Genomic DNA, 27,992 nt, shown 5'->3' with positions numbered 1-27,992 from the left:
CACAGATTCCCGTCAAGTCAAACTGCAGTTGCTGCATTGCATTCGCGCGGCCTTGGACTCTGTGCCTCCATCGGCTCTGTGTGAGCTGTTTGTCTGGAAGCACGCCATTGCGGTATTGGGGAAGTAACTTCAATCTAACAGGCCAGGACAACGGATTCTTTGAGATTGGTTCGGAGGAAGCTTATCAGAGCGCTGCCTGTGTGACCACACTGGAATCTGCCACTGTGAGACTATTCTCCGCACAACAATAGAGGGCCTTCTATGTCTGCTAGCTCAGGCTGACACTCAGAGCTATAATCATCCAAGCATGCCTTCTGTGATTCACCCTTTTGGTTTTCTACTAAGGTTATACATTAATCATTAGGAATAGCTGATGGGGCCTCTCTTCCTACGTCAGCTCAGTGGTTCATTTTGTGCCTGGTTTTGGCCGTATGTTTTCATCATTATCCTGTGGAGTGACTCGTTAACAACTCAGCTTTGGTCCATTGATAAAGTCCAGCAGATTTGAAAATTCTATTTTAGGTATCTTGAAGAGCTATGATGCGCTCTAGCAAGGTTTCCACGACTCTTCTGATTTGTTGATCTTTAAAGTTAATGTTGTGTTTAGCAAATGCAACACACTGATAGCTGAATTAGGACAGAAACTTTTTTTTTCCTTTTACTGAATTACCTCTGAGAGAACCAGTTGGCAAATAGGTGGCGTCTCTTGATTGTTATGGACACATGGCGACCTTGACATGCTACTCTTTGATGCAGTTGTCTAACGGTGACATGTGGTAACTTGATCAATTTCAATCCTCCTTCACCTTTGCAGCAAAAGAGATTATGAACTAGGATTCTGTATCCCTTCATATTTGTAGCCAAAGAAAACAGGAAATAGTAGAAAAATAATTAAAGTTTCCTACACAAAGAAGGCAGAAAAAAATATCAAAATTAGGATTATGCTACTACAATAAAAGTGGATTTATTTTAACCGTTTTTAAACATCTTTACTAATAATTGAAGGTAACGCTGTATTTGAGAATATGTAATGTAGGTCTGCCTTCATGCTAATCTGTGCTACGTAGCTTTTTTGCTGCTTCAGTAGTTCAGATATTAGCAGAATGATGTCAGAAATTGCTATGTGTCAGACTTGAAGCATGTCTGGACTCCATGTAGCTCTGACAAACGTTTTAGCTCTGCTAATAAAGAGGATAGCTTGTTCTTACAGCTACCAGTGTAGGTTGTCCAGATAAAAGCCTTTGGCCTTTATCTGGTTATTTCTCATTGGAGGACAATATGTTCTGCAAAAAAGGTATTTTGAAAATATTTGTGTTGACTGGTAACTATCAATTGTAAGTAGTTTTTTTTTTGACTTGGTGTTTGTTTTCCTTAGCTGGCAACGAACGTTCTGTGTCATTTCCCAACGATGCAAGACTGCATCCATGATAAAAGTTTATCTGTTATCAAAACGCTCCCCCACCCATTAACGTCTGAACTGTTTTAGTCTCCGCATGTTTATTGGTTCTTGGAAAGAAAAAAAAATACCGATAAGTCGAGTGGAATGCTTTGGTTGATGGAGAATAAAGGAATAACAAAACAGGTTTTTCTTTGTTTTTGTTGCTATCTTCAACAGCACCAGCATGGACGTGGATGGAAAATGTCACATAGCAACTGCCTGCATTTTTCACAAGCAATCTGGGGGCAAAGACCTTTATGATAAATGATAAATGACAAGGAATTGAATGGACAAAACCATTAAGTTGCACTGATTGTTTGCACCTCTTCTCACTCGTCTAGCCTCGTCTTTGTCATGGTCGCTGTGATGGATGGGATCACACCTCTTTCAACTGATTCAAATAACTCACACCTGCAATCTATTCTAAATAAGACGCAAGAAGCAAAGGCAATGACACACGCAGGTGGTTATTGTGAAAGAATATAATTATGTATTGCACGGTGCACGTCAAAGGGTTTTCCAAATCGACAACATTTTTCAGTGCTATTTCCGTCCTGTATTCTGAAAGCAAAGATTGTGGTTTCTTAGAGATTATCAGTATTAGATGTCTTATCTAAAGCGCATCTGTGTGCCTCACAAAACTGCAAAAAGTGCTTCTGACCAAACGGCCCCTTACCAACACAAAACCTGAAAGCTTTCCAGATGTCTTCATCATTTTCTCTACCATGTAGGTCTTCCTCTTCTCTGTCTGACTTGTAAGAGTAAGTACAATAACAGTTTTTAGCGTTGGACAGATGTGTGATTATAACATCTGCTGCCTTTCTACATTGACAATTGGTCAACATCTGCTTTGTTGTTTTGAAAGTAGGAACTGTACTCCACAAAACTGTCATGGTGAGCTGTGCACATGCCGCTTTTGGTCTGAAAATCACATTGTGCTGCTGCCCTAGATTCTTATTGACATGGAACGCTGTGGTTGTCAGTAGAAAAGCTCATGTGGGCCTACAGTCAGTGACCACAAATGCTACATCACATTAAGTGTTGACTTTCCTTGGAAATTGTCTGATCGTTATCGAGTACAATTGAGAACGGAAACAATGGTAGCAATCTGGGTGTGACTCAGATTGTTACCATTGCAAAGTTAGCTTAAATTTCCATTATGTGTGGAATAATTTTTTGAAATGGACTGTGGCTCAATGTGCTGTGTTCTGTGTAAATAAACACATTTCCATGTCATTCGACCCCTAAGATGCAACTGCGATGTAAGTGTTTGAATGAGAAGAGTAAAATCATTTGCAACAATCATTTGTAAGTAATTAACTGTGTTTCTAAAAATAGCTAAATAGCAGAGGTAAGACACTGATGGCTGATGACTCTACAAAATCCAGGTTGGATTTCAAAAATATCCAACCTGTCTCTTCTTCTATTTCTTCAGTTTTGGTTCCCACAAATTAATCAATACACGGATCTCCTTGTCAACAAAACAATGTAATTGTTTTGCCTGATTAGAATAAAATTCATCCCATTTTGGAAGTCATTCACAACCCCATCAGTGCTGTTAACAGCTCTTCTATCAATAACCATTGACAGTATTTCCCAGACTGGCAAAAGTCCACGAGTTTCATAGTTTATTGCATATTCCTGATTAAGATAATTATCTGTATGCCTGTGAGGCAGGACTTGGTCATGCAAACCTTTAATAGCATCACATCATGGAGGTGCAAGGTTCACACAAGCTGATTTACCAACTTTGAATTTATGCAAATTCAGAAAGACTAATTTTAAAAAATCAAAGGAAATGGTGAGTGAGAAGCAGAAGGCATACCTTTGTATCTAAATTAACTTTTTCAAAGTCCATAAAAAAGAGCTGTTAAATATACAAAGCCTTGCAAGTATTCACACACCTTAAACATTTCAGCGTGTTTATCGCACAAACCTTAACACCTTACATTTAGATTTTTTTGATGCACACAACTCTCCATTCATCTGAATTAATTAAAACGTGGCTTGTTATGGTTTGAAGTAAGTCTAGTTTCCTGAAATAAAGGAGTTGTGGGTGTCCTCTGATTCAGGAAAAAATACGAAAATATATATTTTTATATATATATATTTTTTTTAAGCTCCACTGTCAGTAGCCATTTAATTGAACTCTCTAATTTGTAGGTTACTCTTAAATTTCTGCTTCCAACAATCAGTATTGCATTCAGTCTGATGCAATTGAGTGTAGAAATGACAATTAAACTTCTACAACAGAGAAATTTGCTCTGTTGTAGCTTTAAAATACCTGAATGATCTATGGAATCAGGCTGCCGCTGAAGTCCGTAAACTTTCACCCATATAGTCGTCAAATCCCACATGTACAAAGTCCACGGCTAACATTTACCTCACCTGTTAATATTTGCATGATAATGTATCGGCATGTGTCCGTGGTGCTTGGTGCTATGTCCAGGTCAGCTGTTTGACACTTCTGTGGAGTTGACCGGGTCACAATGAGCAGCTCTTCCTCAGCCTGACATTGACTGTCTTGGCAATGGGATTCCACACACACACAGTGATGTAGCCACCAATGAGACTCATTAGGAGTGAAAGATAAAAACAAGTCTGCTTTCAACATGCAGAAATAAGAAGAGTAATATATTATATTTACAGGCTCTAAATTTAAAAGGTGTAATGACCAATGTCTGTGTGGTCAGGGCTGTCCTAATTTGACTCATAGCTTTGCATCATGCTTGAGGAATTCAGTGCATGCTACCTCGGAGCGAACACGTGGACTAAAACCAAACTGAAGGCGGATTCTCTGGAGATTCCCTCCTGTTAATGTTTGCCAGACCTCTCTGCAGGCGATCCGAGCCCTTAGTGGGCTGGCCGTCAAAATACGAAGAGAATATTTGACACGGCATGGCATCAATAAGAGTTCAGATATGTAATCAGCAACGAGTGATTCAGGATCGGAGACAGCCAAGAACTTGATCCTGCCAATAACTGCTGTCTCAGTAGCCACACACACACACGCACACACACAGAAATTTGTATTTCTACCCATATTAGGACATGTGTTGACTTCCATTCATTTTAGTAGCTGCATTCATGTCTATCACAGATATTCTCCCTAACCCCATTCATTACTGTGTACCTATCCCCTAACTTTTACTAAAACCTAATTCACACCTTACCTCTAACCCTAACCCCTAACTATTACCACGCCTAACCCTAAATCTAACCTAAACTCAATAGATTGATGGATAGAAACTTTATTAATTCCTTTGGGATTTTCCCTCAGGAAAATTGTAGAAACTGTCGTATTAATGTGCTTCAATCTAACCCTTAATGACAAAAACAGCACTTCTTCTTATGGGGCCCAGGCTTTGGGACCTATAAGGAGCAGTTGGTCCTCGCAATGTTTGTTGTTAAAAATGGGCCTTTTGCTAGAAAAAAATAAATAAAATTGCTAAACACACACACACACACACAGACTCCTGTCATTCCTTCCATTCCCATTGATCCGCCACCCAGCTCCTTGTTGGAAGAGGTGAAGAAGGACAGCGGGTAAAGTCATCCGGCTATGACATCACTCCCAGACTGCTTCATTTTCAAACTCTCATAACTTTCATAGAAACGATGACAGACTCATAGCATAAGCAACAATTTCCTGCCTGGACATGAGGGGTCCTGGGACACTCGGATGACTAGACAGGTCTAGATGAATAATTTCCACTATTAACGAAAAAAAAAAAAAAAAACCCTTTCTGAGCTGGCTTCAAGTTTACTTCATGTAAACTTGAAGTAAAATAATAATGAAAGAAGACTTATCTTGCCATTCTCTGCATAATGTAGCACCCTGTAAAGATCAATAAACCATGAAGACGTTTACTGATTTCTAAACAGATGAGTCAGGCTGCGCTTGATTCCTGCTGCTGGACGAAAAGGATGAAGCAACAACCGGGGCGTGACAGGTAGGCACGCACCACCTGGTGGAGGGAAGGAAGTCTGTATGACACACGAGTGTAAACACAGTTGTAAGGATTTTTACAACCCTCGCCAATTATTATGCCCTGGGGTTGCTAGGCAACAAAATGAAAGCACGGTCTCAGGTGTTCCCTCACATCTCAGATAGCTTCTAGCTGTTGCTTCTGTCGTTCTCCTCCCCCGTCGGGATGAGCTCACGCACGCAGACAAACACCCACTCACAGTTTGTCCACCTCTGCCGGGTCGAAAGGAAAGCCTTGTAAGGGTATGGGCGTGAGTGTTCAGGTGACTCCGCAGAAGGTGCAAGAGTGACATTTTATTCTGCAATTTTTTCCCCCTCTAATATACATCTTCACCAAATGTTACAAGGTTTAAGATGGAGTGACAGAGAGATCAATAAAAAAACAAATAAAAAAAAATGTTTTTGCCTTAGGCCTGAAATAACACTGTGTTGTAGTTCGTAGTTATGAAAAAGCAACACAAATATAGTCCTTTTCAATAAATTAGAAGATTATTGGAAAGCTTGTTAATTTCAGCATAAAGTGAAGCATATATAAATAAAATTCAATTAATTAAAATGCAGCAGTAGTTCTGAGCTGACTCCGCATGGTGAGAGGTAGCATTTTTATTGTGAAAGAGTGGGTTTTATTTTAATACTAAATCTTACTATTGGTGTTCCTAGATAACTCAAACTTTCTTGGGGCCCTCCCATCAAAGAAAGCATTTCAGGCAGGAGTTATGAGCACGAATGTCTGGCCGGGGACTGAAATGCCCCCATGACCTAACTTCTTCCCCTTTCAATACATGCACTTACAGTCATAGGAATAATAAAATCAGCCTTTCACTTCTGTCTAAGTGAGCAACACAGCCGTTAAAGTCAACAATTTCACTTTTACAGACAATGGAGATCTAATCTCTGGTAGCACAAGTTACTGGAAAATGTAAGGAAGCATCTATCCAGCCTACTGTTACCTAAAGGTCTGTCCTATCTAGCTGCCAAGCCCATGCCACCCACTCCTCTTTTTCAACATTCCTGATATTGAACAATGCGGAGAGGAGTTTTTTCCAGTGAATAATCAGCTGTGCTGTTGGTCCACATCAAACGTGGCTCCAGGGTGGGTTGATCTCACCCACACATTCCTGGGCGTGCCGTGCCTTACAGACCTCCTGGGGTCGATACCTTTCAATACAGAGAGCAGATCACAGAAACAGAGCGAAAAACCGACACTGATGGAAAGAGACCAGTGGCCAACTGATGATCTCATGGTGTGTTTTGTGTGTTTGATTGAAATGTGATGTGGAGGATGTGCATGGAAACTACGTGTACTCCACATGACAGCCTTTCTTTTTAAAAACACAATCTTATAAACATTACTGTTGTCATGATATCTTTCGGAAAGTACTGGGTTCTTTAAAGACAGTTCGCAAACTTCTTGAAAAAAAAAAAAAGCGTTTGTTGGATAATCTGGAAAGAAAATGCTGCAGAGCTGGTTGTTTCAGCTCAGATTTAATCGGATTATAGGAAATACTACACTGTAAAAACTACTGGGGCAGATCAAAGTCACATGGAAACATGTGGATTTGTCTAATAGTCATTTTGAAAAAAGGCGTGTCAAGAGGTTTACACAGATTAGTGTGCTTTTCCAAGGTGTGCCTTTCATCATTCTACAGGTTGTGAAAATGTAGGTGTACGACAATAAACATAGATATTTAATTGACACTTGCAGAAGTTAAAAGATGCCAGTCTAGGCGGGGGCTTGTGTTCTGTCAATGATTAATATATATTGTGAATGTTGCTATGTAGTCATAACACACTTATTAGTTTGCCAGACAGCTATCAAAAGTTGTCACATTTACATAATCATTAGTTAATTTATACTACTCTGTGGTGACAATGGAAGTTTCCGGTTCAGTTGTTATAATCAAGCTAATTCTCATGATATTTCGTCTCCATATGGGAATGTGTATGCTTTAATCTCATTTTCCCCCCACCTGGCAGTCACATGTCAAGAAGCCACCTGCAGACCATAAACTCTATCGTCGACCACATTAAAGAATGTGGTGGGTACTTACAAGTGAGCTCCTGGACATAGTTAATGGGTGCAGGTTTAAGAAGCGAAGCCGTAAAACTGTCTTCATGTGGTTGGTTCTACTTACACAGAGTAAGTAGGTTTCTGTGTAACTTCCTGGCATGATCTGTTTTTCTACCTCCGGTCAAGGGGTCCCCCTTGTGGTCACATTGTGCTTCTGCAGAACATCGCATGCTTGTTTTTCTTTGTTTAAATAAAATCTGACAGCTTAAAGTCATAATTTCCTTTCAATAAGCACTATATTATCAGACTCAAAAGTAACTCATGGGTCTCCAAATCTAGTCCTCGAAATCTACTGTCCTGGAGGTTTTGGATACATATACATCTGGATACATATACATCTGAATCAAATGAATGTTACCAGGCTTTTGCCCAACTCTGCGGCATGGTGAAGAGGTAATTCAGTCATTACATTAATTAAGATAGGTTGGAGCAAGGATGCATCTACAACCTGCAGGGCAGTAGATGTAGAGGACAAGGTTTTGAGACCCCTTACTTAGCCCCTCTCAACATTATGTCGTTATTTGGTGTTGCACAGTGACCTCTAGTGGTTTAAAATTAATTATGTTTCATACCGACAAAAAATATGTTTCTGAGGTCATCTTCAGAACCGAAGAAGAAACCACTAGTAATTATATTTAAGCAATTATTAGAGACCATACATGCTTTCATACATCCATTTATAATTTTCCAGAGTATCTAACTAGTTTTATGATGTAAAAATCCAATTTTCTTTAATAATTAAAGTGTCATGCACTTTCTCTTAGAGTAAATGACATCATTGTTTAGTTGTAAAAAAAGCTTTAAAACATAAATCTATTTAAGAATTCAAAGTAACATCTTGTAAGACTAAACTAGAGTACTGTAGTTAAAATTTTGTCTTATTAAAATGCAATTATTAGGGAAGAAAGATGAAAGAGAGGAAATTTGACAGTTGACATTTTATTGAGAGTGCTGCATTGTGTTGCAGACATCATGTGCACAAACTCACTCAACCTGTGTAAATGCATTATTAAAATAAATATGAGGTCTTTTCATATTGGATTTTCAAGTTTCTGTGGACATTTACAGACTAAAAACACATCAGTAAATTAATAATCCCACAGATGTTTTTGCTCCTGTGCATCCCTTTAATCATCTTACATATATAAAAGTTTAGGTAATATTTTAATGAACAGCTCATAGAAAAGGCCCACACACATACGTATTTCTGAAGACACCAACCTAAAAATCTTTTTTGTAAAAGCAGCTCAGCAAAAAAAGTATAGCAGCATCAGCAAATAAACAACAGCTAAAGAATTGCTTTCTTCAGCTGCAGTATCAAAACTCAAATAACATCACAGACTAACTTTAGCCACCCCATTTATACAGAGTGTATTTTAAACTCCACAGGCTCCAGCAAGGCGGCCTCTGCCCTCTATTTCAGGACCTTTTCCCCCCAGTCGTGGGTAAGTTAGAAGGATGCCTGTGGTAATAGTCAGGTGGGGTGGTATTTGGGCTTGCATTTATCACACTTGGGACATAATACATATTCTCAAGGTACCTTTGGTCCAATGGTGGGTGGTTTTTAGGCTCTGGCTTTGATCCCTGTCCTGAAGGATTCCTGTAGCTGACCCCAGGCCCACTTGGATGCAATGGAGGTGCAGCGGACGCCTCAGGATATTGGGGTGGCTGAGGCTGAACCTGGGGGTGGGCTAATGGGGGAGGAGCAGCACAGGGCATGTATTGAGAAGCCGGGGCATAGATGCTGTGGTTGTGGAGAGGTTGGAAGTGGGGTCCAGCAGGAGGGTACAGGCCTGAATGTGACATCGCCTGCTGTGGGATAAGCACTTCCACATACTGACCAGTCTCTGGGTCGAACAACATTTTCCTAAGGGGCTGCACAGGCACCTCAATATAAAAATACTTCCCTGTCTCAGGATCCAGGAGTACTCTACGTGGTGGCTGGGCATAGCTACTTTCTGAATACACGCTAGAGCTATCGCCGCCATATTCTGAACCATAGGAGGGACCCATGCTTTGGGGGCCACATAGGTACTGAGGATCTATAGAAGGCAGGACGGGAGAGTGGCTGTGGCCTGGATCACTGTAAGGACCCCCAGTCAGATTTGTTGGCTGCTGATGGGGAGATCTGTGAACAGGAGGCCGTCGAGCTCCAATATGTTGCTGTGGCAGCAGAGAGCGGTCAGCAGGGCAGGCCTGCACGAGTGATGGAAGGGGACCACAGGCAGTGGAGGGATAGAGAGGCTGGTACATGGATTGTGGTTGGTTTGGACCAAGAGGACTTGATTTTGGAGATCTCGGTTGGTAACCCAATGGCTGCGTTTCAGGTCTGCAGTGGTGAGCGTGCAGAGGGGGCTGAGCCACTTGGTAAGGTAGTGCCTGACTCGGAGAGTGTGGCAAACCAGGTGGGGTAAGGTTATGGGGACTGCGATGCTGGTGAGGAGAGGTAGGACCACAGTGAGAGGGGTAGCCAGCTGTGCAGGAACAGGGAGGACGGGATGAGGGTTGATACCGATTTGACCTCGCTGAAGTCATATCAGGAAGCAAGAGCGGACTGAAGCTCTCTCTTTCGTCATAGCTTGGAGGGTCATCTGAGGTATAAAAATGTTGCTCGTCTATCCTTTGGGCATGCTCATTGGAGACTGTTCTTCTGTATGGTTGATGGGTGTACTTTTGAGTTGTGGAAACAGCAGGCGCTTGCTTCAGATTGTTGGAGCTAACAGGCATAGTTTGCTCATGAGCACATGTCGCCCGAGAACACTGTTGACCCTCTGGGTCAAATGAAGTTGATTGGTCAACTTCAGATAGAGAAGATCCAACATTTTGATATGGATTTGGTTGTGGAACAAGTCGTTGGACTACATCTAAACCAGTGTCTGATGTTGCAGTTAAAGATTCGGGTTTCCTAGCATGCCTGGAGCTTTGAGGCGAAGCAGTAGATTGTTGGTGCTGACCTTGGTCAGCTACTGCCTCTGTGTCTGAACACGCTGTTGACATGTTAGAGATGCTGGTGACATTGGCTGTTGTTGTTCTGTGAGGTGGTGGCTTAATGTTTGACACAGCAGATACAGCAAGCTTTCTTGAATAATTTGATGCAGAGTTAGACTCATTGGAAATCTTCCTGTAGACTGTAGGCGAGCTTACTACAATTGTCTGCGGTCTCTCCTCATTTCGTTGTTTCCCACTAGAGGAGGTTGTCGATGCTCTCTGTGCTTCATTTGTCACATTTCCCAAATCTCCAGACTTAAATTTGCAGTTTGGTTTCGGAGGCACTGCTGGTTTTTGAGAGTTTTTAGCTATGGATTTCACTTCAATCATTTGAGGTCTGTGGCTTCCCAAAGACGGCGAGGGGATTTCTTTTTTCTCTGTTTCTTTTGATGGTGACCTGGTCTCATCTGGCTGTGGTTTGAATCTCCGTACTGCAGGAGACCTGGGGGGGAAGGTCGGATCTAGCCTTTTGACTGCTTCAAAATCTCCTATAGTGTCATTTTGTTTGGTGGTTATTAGTGTTTGGTCCATTGTGTTCCGTTTTGTTGTTTCTGCATCTTTCTTTGGGGGTTTAATGCTAACTCCCTCTCCTTCTGTGGGCTTTTCCAGGACATCCACACTTTCAGTCATTGCTGAGGGGCCAGAGGTGGTGGAGGACGAGGAGAAGGTTCTCCCTCTGTGAGATTCAGGACAAATTTTTTCTGAAGGAGGAATGGTCTGAAGAGGGATTTCCAAAGAGTTCACATGCTTACAGGTAGGTCCTTTATCTCTAGTTAAGTTCTGACCATCGCTCACCATTGCACCAATGTCAGCCTGATAACCTTTCTCCTTTAAAAGCATTGAAACTGAGTGGCCAACACTACCACCTGATGCACCGCCAGAAACAGGAGGGGCAGGTGAGAGAGAAGTCGGAGCTTTGATTTGGGCAGAAGTCTCTTCATGACTTAAAGATGCAGACATGTTGGATTTATTTGATTTCTCTCTTATTAAAACTACAGCAGTGGACACCTCCCTCTCCTTACTTGGCTGTTTAGGGAGGCTTCCGAGCATGGGGGGTTTTCGGTCGGTTCTAGCCAATGTGGGTTTGTCCTCACTATCTGGCACTTTGTGGATTTCTATCACATTCTTTTCCTTTTCTGCTGCGATACTAATATCATGTTCACCAAGCTTTGGGATCATCTTCTCTTCCGTAGTGTGTTTTATTCTGCTCGCTTTCGAGTTTGCATCTGGGGAAGACAACAAAAGGCTTTGGTTTTTATCGCCCAAGTCTTTCCTCATGCTTGGCATTTTATTTTTGTCATCTTTCCAGCAAACAGCCTTGCATTCAATTTGCATTGGCTGTGGACCAGATGGAGAATTTCTTTTATTCTGAGTTGAATGAAGTGATATTTGATTCGTTGAATCTTTTGCTTCATCTTTCTCTTCAGGTGTTCTGAGCTCTTCTTCTCTTTCCTCTTTCCTCTCTTCTCTGCTTGCCTCCTTTAATGTATTTATTTTCTCCTCTACTGGCATCTCTTCCCTTGTTTCCTCACTGCAGTTTTCTTCATTGACTCCTGATTGGTTAACAGGACTAACTGCCTTGAAGGACAATTTGTATGTATTTTTTACAAGCCGCCTTACATCTCTAACTTTGTGAATGGGAGCCTTAACGCTGTCATCCCCGTCCCCTTCATCCCGTATTTTGTCCTCTGCTTTGATCTTAGTATTTACTTCCTTCTCTCCAGCAGATCCATCTTGTGGAAAAGATTTGCTTTCTGCCTCCGGAGTGAGACAGACATTTAGTGAGGCCTTCTTCTTTTCGACAGCCTTGAGTTTGATCTCCTGTGTTTTAGATGTGTAGGGATCTTTGTCTCCTTGTGGAAGTTGTCTGCGTTGATCTTTGTTTTCAACTTTTTGATCTCTGTTTGTTGCTCTTGCTAGTGTGTTGCCAGAAGGACGTTCTGAGGGAGCTGCTGTGTCCCAAGCAGGTGCTTTCACTGGTGCGCCTACCACAGTTTCATGTGTTTGCCAGGACTGTAAACCACTTCTTTTACCTTCAAACGGTATACCGCAGTTGGATTTTATCTCTGAAGCTGATGATTTAGTACTTCGAGTTTGGGAATCAGCTTCTTCGCTGTCGGTCTGGGAGAAGGTGACACTTCTGCCACTGCTGGATGAACTTGGTCTATAACTGGATTTTAATCCATGGTCCTTAGGGAGGGTGGCTTGATCCTTCATGCCTGTTTCTCCCCTCAATGAAAGTCTCTCAGACGAAAGGCTGTGATCTGACTGAAGACTGGAACTCAGATTACTAGAGTCAAGTTTCGGTGATTCTTCACATGGTGCTACTGCACTCTCTGTTGGCGGGCTCACTTCTTCACTCACTTGCTCATCAGGCTGTCTGTCAACACCTTGCATCTTCTTTGACAACACGTTTTTGATGAGGCATGACGCAATCTTGGTTTTAGAGTATGTTTCATCCATAGAAGCAGATTTCTGGAGTTTGGACTGTTTTTCGTTTTGCTGTGAGAGCTCAGAGCTACTCTCGCTAGGGGGAGTTTCCTGCATTGCTGCTGGTGTACTGTGTTGCCTCACAAAGATACCTCTAGGGCGAGTCTCTTGAGAGGGGCTTTCCACCATCACTGGTAGCCCAGGACTGCTATTTTCACTGCTCTCATCCTGCTTCCCTTCTGTGTTATTCCTTCTCTTCAGTTGGATCTGTCTTTTTGGCACTCCTCTTCTTACTTTCCTGCAGTCCTCTCTTTCCACAGCTATGTCTATGCATTCAAAGCTTCCTAACTCGCATCTTCTGGCTGGATCTAGGCATTCTAAACTGTGAGGATATTGCTGATGAGAGGAGAGTTCATCAAGGTCAAGCTTTGGTGCAGAACCTCTGAAGTCAGCATAGGACAGCCAGGCAGCATTGACCCCAGCTGGACTGTCATGGGTAGATGGTTGAGAAATGTTTGTAGACGAACAGTGGCTGGAGTTGTACATTTCAAGGTAATCTACTTCGGGACTTGACAGGCTGCGGAAAGCCACATCTGTAAGCCACTTCACCTCATGGTCTGCTTCATCAAGTTCACTCCCCATACTGGAGCTGGAGCTCTGACACGGCCTGCTCGTGGACACGCGTCGAGGCACACTTCGCCTGTCCTGAGATGTGGGAGGTTTAAGTCTTCTGCTGGCACTGCATCCGCTGGGGTCTGGCTGAGGCGCAAGTTTAAGCAGACTCTGTTGTTGCTGTAGCTGTCTTGTCGCAGGGAGACTCTCTGAATAAGAATGTGCTGTTGGCAGTCCCTGGCGCGTCTCTCTGGTTGTGGGAGCTGCACTGCGACTCACAGGTCCTTTTCTATTCCTGGCATTGAATGACAGCTCAACCTGTTCCCCTCTGTAACTGGCAACCCCCTGCCACCCCTCTTCTCTTTCAGGAGCCTGCTCCTCCCTCTTTCTCTCTCTGTCTATCTCCCTACCCATTTGCCTCTCCATACCTACATCCCTCTCCTGCTCCAACGGCATTTCTCTGTCCATCTCCAGTTGCTTTCCAATTCTGACCCAATGGGCCTGGCTATTATTGTCAACAGGGTCAACATTGGGGTTTTCCCTACTTGTCGCTGCTTCCTTTAAATTACCACAGGATGCTACAACTTCAGAGGGGCTATTGCTTCTGTTTTGCCACTTTCTGTGTGGTTTCTGAGGGGCTATAATGTGAACAGGTGTAAACCTGGTAAGAGGTGGAGAAGGAGTGCGCCGTCTGTTTATATGACGGGACATGTCCCCTGCCAGCCTCTCCCTGTCGTCTTGTATAATTTTGGGTAGCAGCTGTCTTCTTGAGTTCTGAGGTGTGCAAGTCGAACCTGGTGGATAAATATTACTGTCAAAATTCAGGCAGTTAGAGGGGACCAGAGGATGGAGCTTTTCCTGTCTTTGCACAAACTCCTTGGATGCAGCTCTATGAACTCTGTGGCTTATAATATCGTGGGAAGGAGACTTGACTTCTTCCTGAGAAAACGGGGTTTGAGTGTTGTGTTTTTCCTGAGTGGAGATGGCTACACTTGATATTTCTTGACTGTATCCTTTCTTTTTTGTCTCTCTTCTTTCTGTGACGAGTTGTATCTGTGAATTATGCAAATTTTTATCTGACGAGACAGATACCGGAGTGCAAACTTCCACCGCTGAAGAGTTGCTCTTTATTTCAGTAGCACCAGTTTCCAGTCTCTTCTCTAATTTAAATGAAGGTGACACAGCTTTCTTCTCCAGATGTGTAGGTGATGGTATTACTGTGACACCGGCAGTAATGGTCTCTGTCTGAAGCTCAGATGTGAGAGGAACAGGTGTTGTATACGGGGGGTTGAATTCTGTAGACTGTGCTGTTAGTGATTCCTGGAATATTTTCTCTGTAAATGGAGTTACAGGTGATGAATACTGGTGCTGAGATGAGGGGCTTTGGCAGTCGTCTGGTGAGCAGGTTATAGATCTTGGTTCAGGTGAAGGTGTGAAATAGTTTGGCTGAGGAGAAGGCGTTTGGTTTTTGAGCTGAGATGGTGAGGCAGAACTTTGGGATAAATGTGGAGAGTTTATTTGACTACCAGTGGACTGTGCTACACCGGTGTCAACACTGTCTTTACCAGACTCGGAGGACACAAGAAAATGAGTTGGCTCTGGGGAGGAGGTGTGAGAAAGTTCTGGAAATGGGGAACTTGTCCTGTCCTCAGCCTGAACAACAGAATAGGACACCCCTGTGATTTGAGGGGAGAAAGAGAAGCTTCTTGGTGACACAGAGACAACTTGTTGCTCTGTGAGAGAAGACTCTGAAACCTCTTTGACTTGACAGGGCCACTCTTCCCTGATTAGATCTGGAGGGGGTGTATCAGCACCTATCTCAGGTGTCTGAGAAATATATTTTTCTTCTAAAGGTGAGCTGCTCTGGTGCAGTGCAGGTGATGGAGTTACTTGAGAGTGTTGTTGTTTCTTTCTGAGCTCTGGAGAGGAGGAGAAAATCTTTACTTCAGGGGATGGAGAATTGTACCTTTCCTCTAAAGGTGAGACTCTCTGATGAAGTTTGGGTGATGGGTTTACTTGAGAGCTATGCTCGTTTCTGAGCTCAGGAGAGGAGGATACAATCCTTATTTCAGGTGATGGGGAAGTATATATTTGTTGTAAAAGCAAACTGTTCTGCTGCACTTCAGGTAATGGAGAAAAACTATTACTAACCACAGGTGAATACACTGGCCTCCTGATTTCAGAAAGTGTCAAATGGTTTTGTACTGTAGGCGAAAGAGCAGGTGATGGACTTCTTGAACCAGTGTTGGTTAGAAAGGCAGGGGCAGGCAAGTGAGGGGAGGCTGTGGCGTTCCTTATTCCAGCTGGAACTCTATCCTCTATAAGCTCGGGAGGCGTGGTTACTGAAATGACAGGAGAAGGGGGCGTAAACCTAGGGTCTGGTGTGGAAACTGAGCTGCCTGGTCCAGTAGATAATCCTGTGTCCTGGCTCTGAGGAGTAGTTGTGATGTCTCTTCCAGCAATAGAAAGATCTGAAATAAGTTCAGTGGCGTTGGCAGAATCTTTTATATCAGGTGTGGATTCTCTGCTAAAGAGCTCAGGTACAGAGACCCTCCCTCTTGACTCAGAAACAGGAGGTAATGTTTGAGTGGTGGGGGAAGGATAGCTATTTCTGAGCTCAGGGCAGACTACCTGTCCTTCTGAGGGAGATTCTGAATCGGCACCATGGAGTATAGACGATGAAAAATTGATTCTAGATTTAATGTCTGTATAATCCTGAGAAAGGTCGGTGGGAGTCTCAGGCGATGAACTGCTGTTTTGATTTAACTGGCTGGCTTCTGGCTCAGCTAAATTGTGTGGAAGTGATGGACTTAAAGATTGATTTGAAGGACTACGCTGTCTGTCTTTGGATGAAGGGGTTATTGTTATTGATTCGGTTTCTCTGTACGATTCCTGAATGTCAGGCGATAGAGGTGAAAGTCTTTTCTCAGCGGAGGAGGAAGACAGTGATGACAGCCTCCCTTCTGGATTGAAGGAACTGGGGCTGTTATATCCAGGGGAAGGTGTTGTCTCACCGCTGTCGAGGCCTTGATACGATGGGGTGAGAGATGATGGGGTACTTGTATTGTGCAGAAGTACCGGGGTTGCGGTTTTTGGTTCAAAACTTGCAATGCTATCCTCGCCAATTTCTGGATGTTTTAAGTGTAATCCTTTTTCATCTAATTCCCTCCCATCTGAACACTCTTTTTGCCAAGCAGGGCTGTAACACCCTTCTCTTAAATCATCAAACCCCTCCTCTCCCTCGCTCGATCCAGGCGCAGTGTGATAGCTGCCAGAAGAGTCATTCAAATCATCCACCTGCGGTGTGGTAGCAGCTCTTCCTTCCAACTCTGTCTGGGAAGGTACAGAGGGCCCTGCAGCAGGGCTACTTGAGAGGGACGCCGACTCACCGTCGTCTCCAAAAATGTCACACAGGCAGGTGGTCTCAGAGATGACACTTCGCTGAGTGGGGATGTTGATAATGTCGAAGATTTCAACGTGGTTAGGGGTACCCTCACGATGGCACAGGGAAAATGTGCGGGGCACGCTGCGCATGAAGGAGTAGCTGTCCCCCTGGAGAGTCCAACTGTCCATCGCTACACCATGAGCTCCAAAGATTCACTGTGGCCAGTCCTGCCCGCTCCTCCTGTTTGCTTTTGGATGGGTTCCTGCATAAAAAACAAACAAAAAACCCCCCCAAAAATATCACTTGGAAGGCATATTCATTTTACTACAAGTGGATTAGTTAAAAATGATTAAGTTAGTCCATCAATCCATCCATCCATTTTCTTTACACCCTTGTCCCTAAGTGGGGTCACGAGGGTTGCTGGTGCCTATCTCCAGCTAACGTTCCGGGCAAGAGGCGGGGTTCACCCTGGACAGGTCACCAATCTGTCACAGGGCTGATTAAGTTAGTAATAACAAATATTGATTTGCACTATTTAAGTTTCATTTGGATTTTAAAATGTCAGAAAAACAAAAATGAACTAAGTTACCGTTTCCTAAAAAGCAATGACACTCAGTTGTATCTGATAATGAAAAAAAAAAAGATTATTTGGTTTTATGACATTAACAGAATCTAAATTTACTCTTTAAATTATTCCAATAAAATAATAGTTTTGTGTTATTTCACATTATCTTTGCAAATGTGGATCCCTTACTTAATCTCACATGTTGTAATAACCACAGAAACCCACATGTTCGTGCTTCATTATATGCAAGAAGAGAAACTCTGACTGACTTGTACTGTACCTGCGGCCCCTGACGTAGCTTTTTCTGATGATTCTGAGCTCTTCAGTAGTGAAAAATCCACCGCTCATTCAAAGAAAAAAAAAAAGTGCTCTCAAGTCTGCAGTAGACTCCAAGTTAAAAAAGACGTTCATCTCCAGGACCAAAGAGCTTTACATCTCTGAGTGACAGAGCCAGACTGACTGGCTAACCTCAGAATATGGAGAGCACTGCCATCCATTAGACTTGAATAGAAAAAGAAAAGAGGAGGAACCTCCTTAGACATATTACATCCCCTAATACTCATATCGCCATTTCTGCCCCGCCCCTCTGGTCTGGCAGCAGGGAAAGAGCTTACAGCAAGTAGCTCATTTAATTTTTTTTTCTTCTTCTCCAGACTGAGGTTTGCATGGGCATTGGCTTTCCAGTGTAAGCTGGGGTGGCGTACCTCATGGGGTGGGTGGGTTTATAGTTAGCAGCAGATGCTGATCAGGCCGGGACCAACGAGCGCGCCTGGAATCTGACACTTACAGCCAGCTCAGTCACATTGCTTCTCTATATATAGACCTACATTATCAGGGCCAGAAAGACATAGCATTAGTTCTTTGAGTGGGTGTGCTGGTGGGGAAAGAAAGAGTAAATACTGTCCTCGAAGAATGGCATATTCATTGTTCACTTTGACACAACTTTTAATGGGTGTATTTAACGCAGAGGGTGCAGTAAATCTAACTTTGCGTGTAGGTGTAAATGAGACTCTGCGGTGGAATGGCTATTGAGGGAGGTCAAAGGTTGACACAGACTATCCAACATGGTCTCACATGAAACACTCACTGCTGAGCTGGCAGCACTTGTATGGTAAGGTGAAGTAACATATTTTAAGCCACGTTTTGCCCTGCAACGTCTGCAAATGGCGTTTTTCAAAAACAAATTGCTCAATAAATTTTAAAATCATAGTCTCATAAAGCACTCGAAGCAGGTGATGATGTCATTTTACTACACTTATCCAAAAGTAGTACAATAGCAAGGCCTAATATTGATATACTGAGGGAGTCTAGACATGTATGATGGGGGCGAAGTTAGTTAAGCCCCCTATTCCTATTATAATACCTCATGTCATTACCAATTATTCTCAGTCATTAAGTCATTCATCGGCAGCTAGTGGAAAATCTCTGAACAAAAGGTTCCAGTTTTATCACATCTCACTGGTAGAACAACGTGCTATTTTTACTTTCTATGATGACCTTCAAATGGCACGCCTGATTTGAGCTGTCCATGTAGACATGAATCTTGCTTCAAACATTTTGGATGTTTAGGTTTTTACTTTTGCTGGGATTCATTTTCCTAATGTGAACTCATTTATTTTGTCATAAAATATAGATAAGGGGTTAGGTTGAAGCTAACCTAACCCCTTATCTATAACTGGTTTACTGTATTGGTTTTTATTTTATGACTGGTTTACTGTATTGGTTTTTATTTTACAACTGTGAGTTTTTAGTATTAGTAAATGATATCAAAAATTTAGAGGGTCTTTCAAGATATTACAAAATTCATGTACAACCCTTTTTACAATATTTCATTATTAATATTTTGTTTTTATTTTAATACAAAATTAACAATTAAGGTAACAAAAACTGGTCTAATATGACAAATACCCGAGCTTTCACAAGAATCAGTCTTGTTTGTATAAGAAACTTGTATAAGACTATTTTATTAATTTACATATAAAGAAATTCAGTTACTTTTAATGTATTGGCTGATACCTTTTGCTCAACTTAATAAAGCAAAAAATCTTTAGTTGAAGCCTGATAACAACCCCAGTTATGAAATTTGAAGGCAATTAGTAGTTTCAAAGCAAACTTAGCTGCCAGTGAGGATGAAGACCTTGAACAGCTTTTGATGAAAAATATACTTTTATTTTGGTATCAGCAGCTAACGCAGAATGCGACGCAGGAAGTTCCGCATTACGACTGCGGATGAAGATAACAGACAAGTGGCTAAGGCTAATGTTTGCTAACTAATTAGCAGGATAGGTGAGTGTTTTTAGCTCAAACTTTGCCTCTCTGTTCATTTGACCTGTTGTAGATGTTTTGGGTGCTGCGTCGATGCCAAACGATGAACACCAGCGTGTTGTCATTGTGTTCCCAGGTTGTTTGGGCCTTGTCAGTCGGCAGCAGGCTAACACCGAACAGTAGCTGCTCTCCTCTCGTTTGTTTACGTTAGCTCTGCGGCTCGTCATTTTTCCAAGTTATCTCACAAAATGAAAATACAAGGTTCCCAACTTTTGGGACGACACAGACAAGCTATTACAAATATTTCAAACTTCACATGAAATGTGCTACGTTTGTCTTTAAAATGTAATAATCCGTTGGAGCTCTTGTAGCTGGTTAGCCATGAAACATAGGTGGACATTTTCTGCACTCTGCTTTTAAGCCGTGAGCTACAGCAAGTATACATCTAACAACGGGTGACAGATTTAACTAACACATTTTAATATTAATGTGCTATATCACTAACCATAACATAAGTCCTAAAGTAGGAAATAAGTAACGTTTTATTTCCTTTTTTGGATGATTTCATTCCTCTCCTTTTTATGGGGATGTTTCGTTAGTAAACAGAAGGCCGCAGGATACTCTGACTCCTTTTAGGAGTGTTCGGGCTCTGTTTGTTGTCAGTAGAACTATACAAGGATACTTTACAAGGAAACTATGGAACTATACTTTTAATTTAGGGGACACCGACTATGAAAAAATGACTACCATTTTCATCATCACACACAGAGTTTAAGTATTCAAAAGCATAAACTGCAGATTTGCTTTTCTCATTCCTGTTTCTGTTATCTAAAAGTAGCACCCAAAAGAAACAGCTGACATGCCTGAATACTTCCCCCGTCACCCACCCCGTCTGTTTACTTCTAATTAATTTAATTTACAAATGACTCGTGTCTTAATTTTCCAAAACCTAATTGATACTAAAAACTACCAAGATTGCATCCTCAGGAATGTCTGTGTTGCTTGATGATGTGTTCAATGATTGGAGAGAAGATTGGACATTTAGTTTGTGACCTTCTGATAATAAATCAGGGCAGGGGAAGTTTAAAATTGTCTTTTTTTCTGGTATGCAAAAGATCTCCTCTGTTAGAAGGACTTTGTAAGCAAGATCAATTCATCTGTTTAAATACTGAAAATGTAAAAGTCTTTAATTTTCTGTTCATTGTTTAGATTGCAATTACTGTTGACTACTAAATAGGTTAACAGTCTTTTTTTTCACCAAACAAAAAAAAAAATCATTACTAGGATATTTTATTTTAGAAATAATTTGAAATTAGAATGTAACAACATAAATGTTTTTTTTAAATATTTCAATTCCCATAACTATATACATGAAAAAATCTAAATGTCTTGATATTTAAAATAAGGGGTTTGGGCAATAATAATAATGATGATGAGAAATGGCAGAAAGGACAAATGAAATGGGAAATGAAAATCAGTACCATCATTTTATGTCTAATTATTGATTAATCAGATAGAATTGAGTCTTGTGCTGAAATAAAACCATCCTCCAGACTTTGGATTAATTTTTTGGGGTCCCGCTCCTCTTAATTTCAGGTCTTTGCCATCGTGTGTGTTCCAGCCTCAACCATGGAACAGTGCGCATGTGTGGAGCGGGAGCTGGAGAAAGTGCTCCACCGCTTCGTAATGTACGGCCACCAGTCTGAGGAGAGGCTAGATGAACTTCTACGCAGTGTCTGTGAGATACGTGCACAACTAGTTGCTTTTGGTGAGGAAAACACTGGTCCAAACGGGGGTGAAAACTGTAACTTTGAAAGATGTACTAGTTCCGGCATTTTAAAAATTTGACAAAAAATCCAAATCCGCTTCATCCTTATTCATTGTGTAAGGTGTATACTTGGATTCTGATCTCATTTCTTTTTCTGTCCAGCAGGAGTACAAGATGCAGACCTATCAGTCCTATCCCAGAATATGGCCCAGTGTTGTAAGAATATTAAAGAAACAGTGCAGATGCTGGCATCTCGACATAAAGACATTCATGGCAGCGTGTCAAAAGTTGGCAAAGCCATCGACAGGGTAAGAAGAGAAAATGTTATCCTGTAAGAATAAAAGTTTTGCATGCGTTTGTTTCACTTTTTCGTCACGCCTCTGTAGAATTTTGATGCAGAGATCAGTGCTGTGGTGGCAGAGACGGTGTGGGATACTCCAGAAAGACAGAAATACCTTAGTGAGTCCATTGTGGAGCACTTGTACCGACAAGGGATGCTCAGTGTGGCAGAGGATCTTTGTCAGGTAAGTGAAAATCAACAAAGTTTTGTCTGTATCGTGGCTTGAAGGTCTTTGAGATGTTTCCTTTGCCAATTGTCTAAATGTAACTCAATTTACACAAAATTCTATGTATAAAATTTAGAGAAAACATAATATTCCCATCTGCTAATTGTCACTGGTAATTATCTTCTTATTTTGTGAAAAAAATAGCTTGAGATTTTGTTGGGGAAAAAAATACTTAGAATTTTTTTAAATTAAAAAAGGAGACTGGTGTTGCATTGTGTTATTTTGAGCTTGGATTCCCCATTTCCAGGTCAGGTCACAAGGGAAAATAAATCAAGAAATGTTGCAGTGACAAATCTAGAGACAGTGATGTTGGTAATAGTGCTACTGTAGCTGTGGATCCAGATCTATACAATTATATATAAATCACAGGTAAAATTCTAATGTTTTGTTTAACCATTGTGTAGCTAAAAATTACTGACATCTAGTGGTTAATTGGAGAAAGATACTGTCTAGCTAAAATCGTGCAACATATTTCATCTACATTATTTGGCTAAGTTTGCTTTTCATTAAATAAAAAAAAACTCTTTAATATTTTTAATGTTTTGTTTTTTTTTCCCTTTATCTGTGGTCATATTTTCGACCAAAATCTGGTGTATTTTTGTTTTGCCTCTTTATGTATGTGTTTTATTTTCTTAAGTGTTTAGGCTGTCCTGATCATTTCACACCTTTTTCGTTTTGTTCTTTGTCAGTTTTGGTTTTTCAAAATGAAATTTGTACCTTTTGGGCTGTTTTGAACCAGCCATGTGTTAGTTTGTACCCACCAAAAAGGTGCTTTGTAACTACTTTTACAACCAATTAATTGCAGTAATTTCCTAAAATTAGCTCATAATGAACGGTAAGAGTCTGGTTTTGTTATTTAAGTAAATATTGCTTATCATCATTGGAGGTGGTGTTATTTGGATTTATCATATTTCACAAGAATTGACTGTCCTGAACATTAATTAGGATCACAAACAAGCACAGTGTGGTATAAAATCTGAAGAAAATAAAATTCATTTTACAGTTTTATGTACATTTACCTCCGTGATTCATCAAAAAGCGTCATCAAATGAAAAGCAGCGATAGGTCATAAATTAGCAAAGGAATGTTTGCAAAAAGCTTCTTGCTTACTTTTAAAATAAAAACAAAAAGTTGCTCCTTCAGCAAAAACACCTGCTAGTAAAATGCAACCTTGGCATCATTTCATTGTAACAAATAAGTTAATTGTATTTAGGGAACTATTTTCTGCTGTATTTGCTTACAGCTTTGTCTACATTGCTCCAATTTTACATAAAAAAAAACATAATCGGTGGGATAAAAAAAATAAAAAATTACAAATAACGTGTTCCTCTGAATTAATAGAGCACAGATGAAGTGAAGTACACATTTGTGTTTTTTCAGGAGTCCGGTGTAGTTATTGACATGAGTATGAAGCAGCCTTTCCTGGAACTAAACAGGATCCTCGAAGCTCTGAGGATGCAGGACCTCAGGCCGGCATTAGAGTATGGAAACCACTCAGACACCAAAGTGATTCGCTGCTGCGTGCCGTGCTTAACTGCGGCGGTCTTGCTCTCGTGTGCATTTCTTTTAGGTGGGCCGTCTCAAATCGCCAGCGTCTTCTTGAACTGAACAGCAGTTTAGAGTTCAAGTTGCACCGTTTGTACTTCATAAGTTTGCTCAGTGGAGGAATCGGCAACCAGATGGACGCCCTGCAGTACGCCAGGCACTTCCAGCCATTCGCATCCCAACACCAGAGAGGTCAGCAGCTGGAAGAGATTATGCAAGATGAGCTTTTGCCAGATGTTGATTTACCTTTTATGTAAACGGCTGAAAGTAGCTTTGAAAGACATAATTTAGACTTCGGTGGCTATTTTTTTTAATACTCGGTAGGAATAATGTTTTTGTAATGCTATCCTCCATTCATTTGCAGATATTCAGATCTTGATGGGCAGCCTGGTCTATCTACGTCATGGCATTGAAAACTCTCCGTATCGCAGCCTGTTGGAGACAAATCAGTGGGCTGAGATCTGTAACATCTTTACCAGAGATGCCTGTGCTCTACTGGGCCTCTCTGTAGAGTCTCCGCTAAGTGTTAGGTGAGTAGAAGATGGGTTGTGTAATACACGCAGATCCACTTTTTCTTCCTTTTTTACTAATTAAGAGCAGCACTAGAAAGGTACTGCAACAATGAGGTTTTGGGTTAATTTTTAGTTTTTGCTACAATTCCATCTAGAGTGACAGTAAAAGCAGCTAGTGTTTTATAACTATATAGTTCGATTAAAAATGTATCTCTGAGACATTGCCAATATTTTTCAATTTAGTTTTGCGTCAGGATGCATGGCCTTACCGGTGCTGATGAACATCAAACAGGTGATCGAACAGAGACAATGCAGCGGAGTGTGGACGCACAAAGACGAGCTCCCTGTAAGTCACGTTTTTTACTTGATTCATCGCCATGTTTTTATCCTGCGTGGGCTTTCAGCTATTTCTCTTTCTCTCTGCACATGAAGATTGAAATTGACCTGGGCAAGAAGTGCTGGTACCACTCTGTGTTTGCCTGCCCCATCCTTCGGCAGCAGACCTCAGAGAGCAATCCCCCCATGAAGCTCATCTGTGGCCATGTCATCTCCAGAGATGCACTCAACAAACTCACCAATGCTGGGAAGTGAGTCGAAATGAAAGCGTTAAACCACTTCGGCTTGTTCTGCGTTTTCTCGCTTTGCAGCGTTAGCCTTCAATGTATTTAATTTCATGGGATAGACCAAAATAATGCAATGCGTAATTAGAAGAAATATGTTTAGTAGTTCTTAATTAAAAAAACAGAAAAGTGTTGCATGAATTTAAATTCTGCTGTCTTTAATCAGAACTTTGCAGAATAACATTTTGCTTCTGTGCTTCAAGTATTTCTTTTTACCAGCTTTACATGTTAACAAACTTCTTTGTCAAATAGCTGAAGCTTATTCAGATTGTATTTAGGTCTGGAAATTGGCTGAATTTTTCTAACATATAGAAGCGATTTGACCTAAATCATTCCATAGAGGTTTAAAGTTGACCTGCTGGAAGGTGAGTTTTTGCTTTATTTTAACGCTCTGCTTTCTCACTCTGTCCAGAGTTTCCATTTTCAGATGATTTGTTGAACAACTCTTTGGTTGGATGTTCAAAGCTTTAGAAATTGTTTTATCACATAATCCTGCTTCAAACTCTTTAACCCTGACCTTTTTTCTGTGTCCTTCATGATGCTATTTGTTCATTAATATTCCCAACAAACATTCATTCCCTTCACAGAACAGCTGCTTTCATGCTGAGATTAAATTACCCACAACTTGACCACGTTTACTTTTTAAATTGACCTGAGAATTGCTGTACCTTTATCTTTCTACCTCACAATTATGCGCTACTTTGAGTTTGCGTATAGCGGACAATTTCATTAGTATACAATGAATCCAGAGTTTGTAATGAGTCAAAATGTCTGAAAGTTCACTGGGATGTGAAATATTTCTGCAGCGCACTCTTACTTGCTTGAAAAGATGAAGTTGATCACTGAGCGTTGTTAATTAAACATCCTGCTGTTCTCCCCCCGCAGGTTGAAATGCCCTTACTGCCCCATGGAGCAGAACCCGTCACATGCCAAGCAGATCTACTTTTGATACCATACACTCTCCTCGTCAAGGATGAAGTTACCTGGAGCTCTCTGAATGTCCAGGACCCTTTGCTCTGGCCCCTGTCCTCTATCCCTGGCCTCTCGGCCTGTTTATTGTAAAAGCATTAAGGTTTTACCCCAGTGCTCCTCCGGACGGCCTCGGCAGTCCTGTAACCCACCTTGGACCCTCCGACTTTGCATAGCATTCAAGTCCTGCACGGTTGGTTGAACGAAAGCTTGTAGTAGAGTGAAGAGTCGATCGGGTTCTCTTCGTGAAGAAGAGCCTCCAAAAAGATCATAGAAATTCATTTACAAATGCCTGCAGAGTAATAGGCTTATCATATGTATTACTTTCTATTGTTTAGTTGTTTTTTTAGTTTTTTTTTTTTTTTTTTTTGCTTTTTTGACTTTTGGGTTGAACGTGTTGTTTTTTTCTTTTTCTTTGAAAGCAGAGGGATAATTATACATTTGTTTAGTGTTTTGAGTAAATGGTATAGGTAGGCAGAGTCTGCTTTCAGGACGGCGATAAGCTTGTATTACTTAAGAGATAACCCACAGAGTAGCAAACTCCACTGAACGCTGACAACATCCTGGTTAAAGGGGAGTACAAGTGTGGCGATCTCCCTTTAATTGAACTCTTGATTGTGGCTCCTCCATGTCGTACTAAAGGCCTGAAAGCCACTGCTGGTTGACGAGTAAAAACGACAAATTCCTCAGCGGTTGGAACAGCTTTCTTTTTCTTTTTCCTTGTTCTGTTTTTGTTTCCTTCTGTGACTGACTGCACCAGCAAGATTTTTTCCTCATTCTAGAAGCCATTTGTCTTGTTCTGTGTGTGTATTTAACAAAAGTGACAAAAAGCAAACAAAAAATATACAGTGTACTACTGTGAAATGTGTTCTGTTCCTATTTTCCTTCACCACCACCTCATGAAGTAGTTACCTTGCACAGCGACACACTTAATTGGCACGATTGCGCGACGTTAAAGATGATAGTGACTCAAAAGCCTACTCCACTCGTGCCATCGCTTCAGTCTGTGTATCCTAAGCTAGCACGCCATGTGATTTGGAGATGTAAATTGGTGTGATGGTAGCCTTATAGTATGACTTGCAGTGACTGTGGGCTTGTGAAGTTTTACTTGTGGTGGGTGGGTAAGTCTTCTGGTCATTGTGGCAGTTGTTGCATATATAAATATATACATATATACTCAAGAATGCCTCTGTTTGGGTCAGGAAAGTGACAGTAAGATCTTCACAGTTCCTCAGGGTTCATGTTAGTAACTCATACCACACTTTACATTTAGTATTTAAAAGAAAAAAAGTGCATTTATATAAGGAGTCATATATTACATTTGACACAGTCGAAGCTAATAGTTTTCTGTGGGAGTTCCTGGAGTTTGTACATACTCTGTGTTTCATGCGTCAGGTTGAAGTTGGAGGAGGTGTGAAGGCGGCTGGATGTTCAGCAGTTTGTGCAGACCTGACGCAGGTTTCCCGTCGTCCTCCCGGACATATATGGTGATGTCACCTCACGTTCCCGTGAGGCAAGTTTCTTCAGCAAACTAATGCACCAGCATCCTCCCCCCCCCCTCCACACCGATGGTGCACCGTTAATCTGCGTTTCAGAAACGACTTTATATCCTGTTTTTTATTTTATTCCCTCACTTGGTTGACAATCATTCACCGCTTCTCTCAGTCTCCCTCCGGATAGAATGCGAGCGTGTTGTGTACTCCTCATCCTCTAATTTTTGCTAAATGTTTTTGCATTTCCTGCTTTTGTGTGTTATGCAACTTTTACTGTACATATTTATCCGCTAACATGTTTCATATATTTGCATCTGATATTCAAAAATAATAATAAAAAAAAATATACTCCAGTCAGTTTTGTAGGACTGCTTCTACGGTGAAATACCATAAACATTCAATTTTCTTTTATCGCCACTCGGTGGCGCTGGTGCTGCATTTTCACATCTCGCTGAAACCCCCCCCCCAAAAAAGCAACAAAAAAAAAACTCCTGAAATTTGAGAATTTTTGGACCGTCAACCGGAGCAGAACTATGTTTTTGCTGATGAGAAATATTCCCAAAGATTTGACCATCATTTTAAGTTTTTGAATAAACAGCAGTGATGGAATCCAGCACAGCAACACTCCCACAGAGTGGAAAACATGTGAGATAAGAGTCTTTTCTCATCCCACTTCAGTAAATCACTCAGCCTCTCTGGAGCTGTGCAGTTATAATAATCCCCAGTTTATATAATGCTTTAAATGCTGGGCTAAGGGCCATGTGAGTCAGCGGAGTT

At 41.3% G+C, this 27,992-nt stretch overlaps 2 protein-coding genes across 4 annotated transcripts; one reads left to right on the top strand and one right to left on the bottom strand.

Moving 5' to 3' along the window:
- Positions 1-8,420: 8,420 nt before the first annotated feature.
- Positions 8,421-18,149, bottom strand: LOC103471129 (uncharacterized). 2 transcript variants are annotated; one of them, XM_008419951.2, is made up of 2 exons: positions 17,747-18,149; positions 8,421-17,174 (listed from the first exon to the last, which is right to left on the bottom strand). In XM_008419951.2, the coding sequence occupies exon 2, from the start codon at positions 17,098-17,100 to the stop codon at positions 8,917-8,919; it is 8,184 nt and encodes a 2,727-aa protein (XP_008418173.2). In that variant the 5' UTR covers positions 17,101-17,174; positions 17,747-18,149; the 3' UTR covers positions 8,421-8,916. The 2 variants fall into 2 exon arrangements, with proteins under 2 accessions (XP_008418173.2, XP_081467825.1); XM_081611699.1 differs by having other exon boundaries at positions 17,758-18,149.
- Positions 18,150-19,648: 1,499 nt separating this feature from the next.
- rmnd5b (required for meiotic nuclear division 5 homolog B) lies at positions 19,649-27,568 on the top strand. Of its 2 annotated transcripts, none has more exons than XM_008419953.3 (10): positions 19,649-19,763; positions 21,339-21,510; positions 21,676-21,818; positions 21,897-22,034; positions 23,457-23,557; positions 23,647-23,813; positions 23,986-24,151; positions 24,377-24,479; positions 24,566-24,720; positions 25,639-27,568. In XM_008419953.3, the coding sequence occupies exons 2-10, from the start codon at positions 21,372-21,374 to the stop codon at positions 25,700-25,702; spliced, it is 1,176 nt and encodes a 391-aa protein (XP_008418175.1). In that variant the 5' UTR covers positions 19,649-19,763; positions 21,339-21,371; the 3' UTR covers positions 25,703-27,568. The 2 variants fall into 2 exon arrangements, with proteins under 2 accessions (XP_008418175.1, XP_008418174.1); XM_008419952.3 differs by having other exon boundaries at positions 21,673-21,818.
- The last annotated feature ends 424 nt before the right edge of the window (positions 27,569-27,992 follow it).

Source organism: Poecilia reticulata, chromosome 10, assembly GCF_904066995.2.
Source record: "Poecilia reticulata chromosome 10, P_reticulata-male-v2, whole genome shotgun sequence".
NCBI lineage: Eukaryota > Metazoa > Chordata > Actinopteri > Cyprinodontiformes > Poeciliidae > Poecilia > Poecilia reticulata.
The sequence above is the reverse complement of the archived record's forward strand: the minus strand, read 5'-3'. Positions and strand labels throughout refer to the sequence as shown.